At 52.0% G+C, this 10,018-nt stretch overlaps 5 protein-coding genes across 5 annotated transcripts; 3 read left to right on the top strand and 2 right to left on the bottom strand.

Annotated features, from left to right (window-relative positions):
- Window positions 1-181: 181 nt before the first annotated feature.
- On the top strand, window positions 182-1,252 carry CI109_100720 (uncharacterized protein; the record flags this gene model as incomplete). The annotated part of the gene is made up of 3 exons (XM_065966830.1): window positions 182-346; window positions 600-971; window positions 1,145-1,252. The coding sequence occupies 3 exons, from the start codon at window positions 182-184 to the stop codon at window positions 1,250-1,252; spliced, it is 645 nt and encodes a 214-aa protein (XP_065822902.1).
- Window positions 1,253-1,585: 333 nt separating this feature from the next.
- CI109_100719 (uncharacterized protein) lies at window positions 1,586-4,456 on the bottom strand (the record flags this gene model as incomplete). Its single annotated transcript, XM_065966829.1, has 14 exons — window positions 1,586-1,746; window positions 1,799-2,106; window positions 2,151-2,307; window positions 2,360-2,383; window positions 2,435-2,533; window positions 2,595-2,652; window positions 2,699-2,793; window positions 2,849-3,107; window positions 3,163-3,192; window positions 3,249-3,368; window positions 3,455-3,562; window positions 3,613-4,094; window positions 4,162-4,267; window positions 4,328-4,456. 14 exons carry the CDS (start codon window positions 4,454-4,456, stop codon window positions 1,586-1,588), a joined length of 2,136 nt encoding a protein of 711 aa, XP_065822901.1.
- Window positions 4,457-4,900: 444 nt separating this feature from the next.
- On the top strand, window positions 4,901-6,191 carry CI109_100718 (uncharacterized protein; the record flags this gene model as incomplete). The annotated part of the gene is made up of 6 exons (XM_065966828.1): window positions 4,901-4,952; window positions 5,002-5,342; window positions 5,402-5,466; window positions 5,524-5,612; window positions 5,685-5,776; window positions 5,838-6,191. 6 exons carry the CDS (start codon window positions 4,901-4,903, stop codon window positions 6,189-6,191), a joined length of 993 nt encoding a protein of 330 aa, XP_065822900.1.
- A 798-nt stretch (window positions 6,192-6,989) lies between these two features.
- Window positions 6,990-7,628, top strand: CI109_100717 (uncharacterized protein; the record flags this gene model as incomplete). The annotated part of the gene is made up of 3 exons (XM_032004524.1): window positions 6,990-7,301; window positions 7,370-7,517; window positions 7,579-7,628. 3 exons carry the CDS (start codon window positions 6,990-6,992, stop codon window positions 7,626-7,628), a joined length of 510 nt encoding a protein of 169 aa, XP_031861002.1.
- A 114-nt stretch (window positions 7,629-7,742) lies between these two features.
- Window positions 7,743-9,807, bottom strand: CI109_100716 (uncharacterized protein; the record flags this gene model as incomplete). Its single annotated transcript, XM_032004525.1, has 9 exons — window positions 7,743-8,076; window positions 8,133-8,380; window positions 8,448-8,578; window positions 8,637-8,989; window positions 9,056-9,174; window positions 9,230-9,300; window positions 9,353-9,453; window positions 9,513-9,593; window positions 9,647-9,807. The coding sequence occupies 9 exons, from the start codon at window positions 9,805-9,807 to the stop codon at window positions 7,743-7,745; spliced, it is 1,599 nt and encodes a 532-aa protein (XP_031861003.1).
- Between the last annotated feature and the right edge of the window lie 211 nt (window positions 9,808-10,018).

Below are 10,018 nucleotides of genomic sequence, written 5' to 3'. Positions count from 1 at the left end.
CCCCTAACCCCCTAACCCCCAACCCCTAACCCCTAACCCCTAACCCCTAACCCCCTAACCCCTAAACCCCTAACCCCCTAACCCCTAACCCCCTAACCCCTAACCCCTAACCCCTAACCCCCTAACCCCCTAACCCCTAACCCCTAACCCCTAACCCCCTAACCCCCTAACCCTTTGCGACATGATGTCAACGCTCAATCTCCTTCTCGCCTTGCTTGCCCTCGCAAACATAGCCTTCGCCGCCCAGAGGGTCGACAACACCTTCATTGGCTGCGTCACAAGCGCTGCTGTGCCAACAACCAACACTCTCTCGCGGCCGGGAATCACCTCTGATGCCGCGTGTCGGGTGAGTAGACTACGATTGACAGAGTGCTGACCCTTCAGGCTGCGTGTATCAGCGCCAACCCATGACCACCCAATCGTCCAGGTGGTATTACTCGTACTACTCAGCAGGCACCTGTCTCTGTACCACTTCCGGACCTAATTCTGCATATGTACAATCGGCATCAGGCTCCGACGCCGGCGCCGATCACACATGCTCGGAAGCGGATTACTACACTGTATGTAATAGAGAGTGAGGTTTCGCGCTGACGGTACAGGTTGCTAACGTGAGAACGACATTCCAATGGGATGGATGCTTCGACTCGTCCGTCACCTCGGGATTGTCAGACGACGGTATTTGGTCGAATACTCAAACGTGCTTTGCACACGCGGCCTCATACAAGTACTTGGTGATCTTGCCCAGGACCGGCGCGAATGGCTGGCACTGTTACTTTGGCAACAAAGTCACCTTTCCCGCCCGATCAGTGTGTACGGGATCCAGTTACTACGCCTACGACCATTCGGCGGCAGCTCAGGCTAGTGCTCTAACGAAGCGACAAGCGCGAGACTCAGCAAGACTTCCTAGTCAATCATTTTGTCCTAGTGGTTTGGAAGCTTGCTTGGTGAATGGGTCTGGGGACGGGTACGAGGTGAGTTCATGGATTATAATCACAAAACTGACCGATAGTGCATCGATACTATGTCAGAGCTTGAGTCGTGCGGTGGTTGCCTGAACGGAGCTCTTGGCGTGCAGAATGCTACCGCTGGTACAGAGTAAGTCTTGTGACGATTGAACCTGACTGACACGAACAGTTGTACCCAGATTGCCGGTGTAGCGTTCGGCGGAGCTACCTGTACTGCGGGCAGGTGCAACGCCTTTGCCTGCGATACTGGCTTTGTCCTCATAGGCGGTGTCTGTGTCTCTGCCTAGTCGTCGCGCAGCCAAGGAGTAAAGCAAGTAAACTTTTTAGAAGTAGATATTTTGGGATTTATGAAAGGACATTGATCGTTGGGTACTCTGGCATACGGCGTGGAGTGCATTATCGGGTTTCCTCACGATGCCTCACGTCTTGACTTGGTACAGAGGCTGACGATACGATGAAGATCGATGACATAAACCTGGAGCTACTCACACAACAAGTTATCTGGGACTGAAAAGGTAAGCTGCGCGTCTGTATACCAAACTAGGTCGCGACAGATCCCTAATTCGATTGGAACGGTCTGCGGTACTCTGCCTGCCTCCACCCATATGGCACCCTAGCCGTCAACGAGGTACCCCGTCAGGCCCGCTCAAACCGCCGAATGCGGTATCGTAGTCGGCCATGAACGAGGACAAATCGAACAACGTATTCGCATCTCCGAAGAAGTCGAACAGCTGTTGAGGATTAGACTGGAGATCGCTAGGGGCAACGTCGTCTGTCGACACTACACTAGGTATCAGCGGTTGAACTGGTCGATTCGAGCCGGGACAACTCACCCGGTGCCAGAATCCTCCGTTTCACCTCATCAAAGTATGACTGTAAGCGCATGTCCGATGCGCCGTGCACGCTGTGCGTCGCGCTCTCCAGTCCCATCGAGTCTGACATAGCCTGGATCGCCCGTATACATCCCAAGTTGACCTCTGTTGCGATACCGTGATTGACCTCCGATTGAAGGATCGCAATAGCTTGGGCCAGGTCCTCCCGGCCGCTCTCATGCTGGGCTGCGTGATTCTCCTGTTCGGAACGGAGAACACTGTTCACAGCCAACACAATGGCAGAACCAAGAATCCATCGCGTCACAAAGCTACAGAATATCAGCACTTGTTACATCGCATCGAATCAACTCACCCAGGCCGGAGGTGTGGCCACGGCAGCATCAACTTCTGCGTCTCTATGATTGCCTTTGCGCTCTCTACCGAGGCATGGGAGGAAAACGTCCACTGAGCGTCGTGATATCCCTTCACCATATAAGGCCGATGTATCCGCAAGAGTCGATTGTGGATGCCTACCACCAGGGTAAGCGTCTGGGATGAATTGACAAGAGCGACGCAACTGACTGCTGAAGAGATGGTTCATCATCCCTGAACATGGACCGTTAGACATCCTTCAACACGCTCCGACATGAAACCCACATGCAGACTGGGCATTCCGATCTGGTAAAGTCAAGATCGATTTCAAGACTTCCCGCAGCGCACGATCGTAATCCATGATCTGATCATAGGAGAGCTCATCTACATAGTATCGCAATCAGTCGTTATCATTCTCTGTCAAGCGCCATGATGTAGCGCTCACGATCTGACCTATCCTTCCTCGAGTGCCGCCTGATCACGCAAGCAAAAGAGCTACCGAGCTGAGTCTCGGAGTCAGTCACCAGTGCTGTCCAGGCCGTTACTTACGATGGACAAGCTAGAATCGGTAAACTCGTCGGACGGACGTTCCACTGGGAAGGTCATATGCAGCAGATCGGTGTCGTTGAGGTTTTCGGGTACAGCTGGAAAGAAAACATCACCTAGTGCCGCATGAACCATATCACAGGAATCGCTCACCGACATTTACCGCAGCATCCATCCGCCATAAACCAGCTCGTTTATAGATAGTCCCATCCATGAATGAAAGCATATGCAGCAGCTGCTTGGATGTCTCGTACGCGGCCCTGGGTGAGACATGGAGGAATGCGGGATCCAACAGAGGAGCCTTGTTTGAGTCGCTACCTATGATGTCTAGTCCTAGCCATTGAGCCGTCGAGATAGCGCTGTCAAGGTGACGCAACGCGAGATTGGCCTTTTCGGCGGAGTCACCGAAATGCTGGACTTCAAGGTCAACAGAGGATCGTTGGTGTGTGAGAACGGTGACGACGTACGAAGAGGAAGTTGATATACAATAAGGCGGCCTGCGACCCTTACTTGAGCTTGTCGACCACCGGAACAAGGGGGACCATGGACTCACCTGTATATGTCTGATCTGCGGCACCACCAAATAGTTTGACACATCCAGAGCGACAAGACTAGCTCTGTACAACAGGTCCGGGAGACCACTGATCTCCTCTTGACTGCGTTGAGGGAACAGCTGTTGCAGGTGGTCCAGGGTGGAGAAGCGGACGGAAAAGGCAAGGATCTATATTTATCAGTTGATGCCAGCTCTGTGGTACGTACCATCAAATACACAGCAACCCATCCCGATTCCATACCAAGTAGTTGGTCCTCCAGGGTCATCGACGAGTATAGCTGAAATTGCCGAATGAAGGTGTACTTCGTAATTGCCTATCTGCATTGTCAGCGGACTAGACCCACGAGCCATGTCATTCACTCACATGCCATCCTGTATGTATCGGCCCATCGAAGTAATCTTGGATCAAGATGCGACTAGTCGTTGCGCTGGGAGGAAGCAGTCGAAGAATAGCGTCGAGCAGAACATGATCGCGCGAAGAGACGTAGCTGTCCTGTGCAGAGAGCAGTGCTGAGATAGGGTGAAGGTCTGGCGTTGTAGAGGGAAGAGGACCCATCTTGTCGGTGATGTTTGGACGGAGACCAGGTCCAAGCACGAGCTGTTCAATAGTGGTTGCAGTGTTCTCGAGATTATCCGTTGTCGCTCCATCTTGACTTCGTCGCGGCATATGGGCTGATACTGAACCTGTTGACGGACAAGAAGGTACTTTCGGAACGTTGGACGTGATCATCTCTTTCGGACGAATGGAGGTTTGTTGGGTAAGAGCGTCGACGAGACTTTGCAATCTGGTAACTTGGTTGCGAAGAGCCAATACATCCGGACCAAAGTCCACATGACCACGAGGATCTACACCGCTATGAGTCGAGGACAGAGTGGTCGGTACGACAGCCTCGAAGCGCAAGAAGGCACGTACCGGTCAAGATCCCCTCCCCCTGATCAGATATCCCTTCCCAAAAGCATTCCTCTGGCTTCCCACGTTTGATACACGAATCACAAGGCACCTTCCCTATCGTTGAGCACTGTGAGTTGAGGTGGACGATGAGCATGTTGACTGAAGACATCTCGAGCAAGCCGCTTACTTTCGTTTTGCGCCGCTTACATTCCGTGCAGCTCAGAGCTCGACGAAGTGAAGGTCCTTCCTGGAGATTCCGACGCTTACGTTTCTTGTTGGTTGTTGCTGTGTCAGACGAGGAACGACTACTCCTCATCTCGGTGATTGACGTGTAAGATTATGCATCGATCAGTCAAGCATGAATGGTCTGACAACGTGGAAACACATGTTGAGGGAAAGCGGTAGACAATCACGACGTGCGTATGATTGCGGGATGCTTGCTTACGGAATCTCCGGTTGGTACGGTAGTCTGGCACGGAGATTCCGGTGTTCGTGATCCTACATTGTTAAGATGACTCTGTCAGGATGAATTATTCTTCAACGAGCAAGGACGACTGTGTCATACTGACTCGCCGGGCTTACTCATGCTTTCAAGGGCTTAAGTTTGAACACACGCCCAGTTCTGACGTATATAAGACATGCATCTCAAGATGCTGGGAACACTTTTCGTTATCAGTACGACAGTACACCGGGGGTACACAACCACTAATCAAACCTACCATACCCACTGTTTCACTCATCGTTCATCATAACAAGCAGAATGACTTCCCCTCCGAGCATACTCATCCTCGGTGCCACCGGCTACCTCGGAGGTGAGTGCGTCTGGTTGAGCGGGAAGTAACCTAATCAGCTCGCAAATAGGCACTCTTCTCACTACCCTCCTCAAGACCTACGATCCCAAGAACATCACCGCCCTCATCCGAGACTCTGCCAAGCAGTCCCTATTTGAGCCATACAGAATCAATACCGTCCCTGGTTCAGTCGAAGACATCACACTCCTTCGCTCCCTGGTCGAAGAGAACGACGTGGTGGTAAACTTTGCAGTTCCATTTGCAGGTGGTGACGAGAGTATCAAAGCGATCGTGGAAGGACTCGAAAGCCGAGCGAAGCGTTCAGACATTAAACCGGTCTTGCTCCAAACGTCAGGGACTGGGTCAATTATGTATGGTTCGAATGGAGAAGCAGGGACGGATGTATGGACGGTGAGCCTGCCTAGTAGTGCAGTCGACAACGCAGAGCTGATCGGGCTCCCATGATATAGGACTCCGACCACGAGCGATGGGAAGCATTGCCGGATACCGCATTCTTCCACAGCGGTGATAGGATGTGCGTGCCATTTCTCTCATATCGTTAGTCTAGCTGCTGACGCTGCTCCGAAATCAGTGTAGCTCGATCTGCTGAAAGAGGTATCATCTCCGCGTACATCATCATGTCGCCTACGGTCTACGGTCCAGGTACTGGCCCTGGTAATAGTAGGTTCACAAGCGCGGCAGTGGTCAGGAAGTCTGAACAAGTCACCACTGACGCGATCTCACAACATGTAGAGCTCTCGCTCCAAATCCCTGCTTACGTACGATATGCCAAACGGACAGGTCAAGCTGGCTACATCGGCAAGGGGGACAACATCTGGGGCAATGCAAGTGGTCGTCGTTTTATTGATACAGAAAGACACAACAAGCTGACCAACAGTTCACCAGGTTCACGTGCAAGACCTGATCGACTTATACCTCATCGTACTGTCTCAAGCCCTCGAGCATCCGGACTCTACCATTGCTGAGGCGGGATCACACGGCTGGTCCAACCTCATCTATGCAGGTCTCAACCAGCATACCTGGAAACCTATCATCGAACTTATTGGCGATCGCCTTTTCGCGCGAGGAGATATCCCCAACGGAGGAGTTATAAGTTTGGCGGAAGGGGAAGGTGACATGTACATGTTCGGGACGAACTCATTCATGGAGGTTAGTGAGAAGGCGAAATCGTTGGGATGGAAGCAGAAACAGCCGAATCTCGTAGAGGCGATCAAACTCGCACTGCCCGAGGAGAAGTAGCACATGCATACGTGGATCAGTCGCATCGACAAGAAAGTAACTTAGAGTGATCAGACTATCAAATGCATGGTCGAGGCTGTAGTGACGTAAAAGGGAAATCATCACGGCGAACCACCCGGTTCCAATTCTGGTCTCAGAGCAGATCAAATCAACCAATCAAACCCATCGGATTGCAACCTTTGATAGCGACATATCTCTACATACGTCGTCGATGTTATCACACTCATGCATTCCAACACCACGTCACTAGCTTACAAGCATGTGCACATTGTGATCAAAACATATCGACGTCATGACAACACCGCCTTATGATCTCCGATCGGGTTAGATCAACCGGATTCGGGCGGTGACCACACCTATGTGCGGAGGTGATGTTCAACATGACCGAGCCCGGAGTTTTGTTCCGAGGCTTGATTGATTTAGCTCAGGGAGGGTAAGCCGGTGTGGATGACTGTCTGTCATTGTCATACATGGGGGGTTCAAAGGGAGATGACAGCTTTGTCTTTGTCTTCATCACAATCGGAAACACGGAGCACTTCGCACATGACCTCGAGGCCGAAGCTGTGCAAATCGTGTTGAATGTTGGAGTCGATGATGCAAATCGAGCCAAAAATAGCGACCATGGCCGGTGTGCCAAGATTCAACAGCGATCCATCAAAGATGTATAAAGGTTGGCCAACTGACAACCTCAATCAATCCACATTCACCCATCATCACACAGAATCTGATACTTCCCGTCAAACTCTCTTCACTTTATATCAACATAACACCAGTCCCACCTTATAATACCACATCACCATGCTCGCCTCCATCGCACTTGCTCTCCTCCCTCTCCTCGCCTATGCTGCGCCCGCTCCCTTGGCCAAGCGAGCTACCAATCAGCTCATCTACGCTGGCCGCGACAACCTTTGTCTTTCCCTCGAGACCGGTTCGCAAGGCAACAACGGTGCTTCGAACCTCTCCAACGGTCTCGCTGTCGTCTCCAAGCCATGTGATCAGGCAACCGTGTGGGATATCAACTCCGGTTCCGGTAGCATCTTCGTCTCCAACTCGGATTCGGCCTATGCCCTCGATGCGGGAGAGAACCCTGGTAACTTTGGATCGTTGAAGGTGAGTACGCCATTGGTATTGTTCGATACGTCAGCGACGCGACGATGGCTGATTGTAACGCGTTCCAGATCTGGCAATCATACCCCGGTCTCTACCAACAGACCTGGTACTACACCGACGACAAGCGTATCGCTATCACTGGCGGTGACCAATGCTTGGACGAGGGTGACAACGGTGTTCAGCTCTACCAGTGTACCACCGGTAACACCAACCAGAGTGAGTATTTGCATTCGATGATCTTGAACACAGGCCCTAACCTGATCTCATTACGTCGCAGTCTGGAACACCGTCGTTCCTACGCCCCGCAACGACCCTCAACCCTTGTAAGATCCGCGGACTGCTGTACCCCATACATGTAAATACTAGCTGCGACGAATGCACAGGACATTATCGACTGAACCACACATCGTATACTATATACTTCAACTTGAGCCCAGTGTCTTATATAATCTTCTCAGTATCCTCGGACGTTGAGTTTCCAGATAGGGCAACTGGCTCGACATAAGTATGAACCACTCCTTGGTACACATTCTTTCCCCAGAAGAGCCATTGCAATGAGACTAAGACAACAAGACCTCCGATCGCGACAATGGCGTAGTTCATGTTCAGTGCGGTCGTAGGGTGAGATGCTGGTAAAACGAAGAAGACGCTCATGACGACGATGAAGATGAGGGAGGCGACGTTGATAGCCCATGAGAACTTGCCAAGACGGAAAGGTCCGTGGAAGCCATCAAGACCAGCCGGGTACAGTACTCGACACATGATAGGCATTCCACTTTGAGGCGCAAAGGTCAGCACTTGGAACCAAAGACGCCGAACGAGATAACCCACTAGGCAAGAAGCACTGAAATGGCTGCAGCGGAAAGGATCGCATTGAATGCGACCACTGATCCAATGTAGCAGGCACAGATAGCAACTCCCACAATGACCGACAGCCAGACTCCGTAGTAAGGGACGTCGTAGCGGTTTTGAGCCATGAAGAGATTCTTGTGAGGGAACGCGTGGTCTCGAGCAAGAGCGAAGAACAATCGGGAGGAAGCCGTCCAAGCTGTCATCGCTGCGGAGGCTTGAGCGACAAGCTTTTGCAAAAAGTCAGCACGTACGCTGGAGCAGGACGTTTGCACCGTGGATGTGTAGTGTACTTACCACAATCACAATGAGGAGAATGGACAAGTGAGGACCTGCAGCATCATAGAACAACTGGCAGATTGGCAAAGAATAGTTGGTCCCGACAATACTCGTGATGGATTGGAGTGAGAACAGTAATGCGAGGAGGTCTGTTAAGGACCACTGTCAGCAAGATGAAGGTATGACAAGTGATCAGATAGACCTCACAGACAACACCGACGAGCCATGAACCGGCAATCGAACTGGCGATACCAAGTGGGGCAAGCCAATCGGCATTCTTGGCCTCCTCTGCGACCTGGGCAGCGGTTTCGGCGCCTTCCAACGCATACACAGCTTGCAAGAAACCAAGCATCACGACGAATCCTTTGCTTCCCCAGCCGGTGTAGTTTTCGAAATCGAAGAAGACAAAGTGTGCACTGTTCTTCACAGGCGCTTTGACCAGGAGGGTGACGACGAGGACGACCGTACCACCCAGAGTCCACCATGATGCGAAAGTCGCGATACGACCGACGAGTTTCGATCCTCCAGAGTTGACGAAACCGGACAAAATGCAAAAGCCCCTATCAGGAGCAGACAGTCTTGTCAGAAGGCTGCAGGGAGAAGTTGTGCGGAACGTAGCCACTTACCATGCAATCGCAGCGATCTCCGCTCGCGAGAGGTGGTAGCCGCCCACTTGCAAAGCTGACGCCAGGTATAATGCGGCAGATAAAAGACCACTCGTCCCTGTGAACACCATCGCCCAAGCCTACGAGGTTCAAGTTCTCAGCTTCATGACTTGCGTATCAGCGCGAACATCTCACATAGACGTTCCCTGTGTAGAAACCCAGCCATTTCGATTGAGGTCGCAAGCGGCACACCCAGTAGTACAGACCTGCGGTGAAGTCATCAGCGTGGGCACTAGGTCGCACGAGACCTGAACTCACCTCCAGCAGTAGGGAAAGCCGAGCAAATCTCCGCCATTGAAAGCGCTATCAAGAACATGAAGAAGGAGCAGACGTTCCACCCCCAGAAGAGTCCAAGAGGACTGTGAGGCATGGATTAGTCGCCCACCCCGTCACCCTGATGTCCTGGATGAATACTCACCCCCCAGCAAATAGACCGGTCTGAAACGCCGAACTCATACCCGTCAGGATACCGATAGCAGTGAAAGAGATTGTAACGATACTGATTGGCCATCAGTTTCGCCTATGCTTGACCTAGATTGAGAAACGACTCACCCGGCAGCGGACATCTCCCGCTTGAATTCTTGGGCATAACCGATCTCATTGAGTCGTGCTTCATCACGGGCGGAAACCGGGTCGACGGTTGGACCATGGCCCAACTCTATCGCACTGGTCTGTTGTGCCAGTGCGTCTTTCCTCGAATTGAGCGGCGACATGGGTGATCAGAAATCGTACTTGAAGCCTCTTGCCGTAATACGGAGCTGGTTGTGTTAGTGGAATTGGGATCATCCCTCGCGAACAGGGCGAGTAAGAGACTATGTATATATGAAGACAGAGTACAGCGCTTAAGGGGGAGATCATGTTATCGCAACTAACTAGACCGAGTCCCGGTTCTGCCGTGTTTGCCGGAACCACTGCCGACCCGGA

The sequence above is a fragment of the Kwoniella shandongensis genome, chromosome 1 (assembly GCF_008629635.2).
Source record: "Kwoniella shandongensis chromosome 1, complete sequence".
NCBI lineage: Eukaryota > Fungi > Basidiomycota > Tremellomycetes > Tremellales > Cryptococcaceae > Kwoniella > Kwoniella shandongensis.
This window is presented reverse-complemented; position numbering and strand designations above follow the sequence as displayed.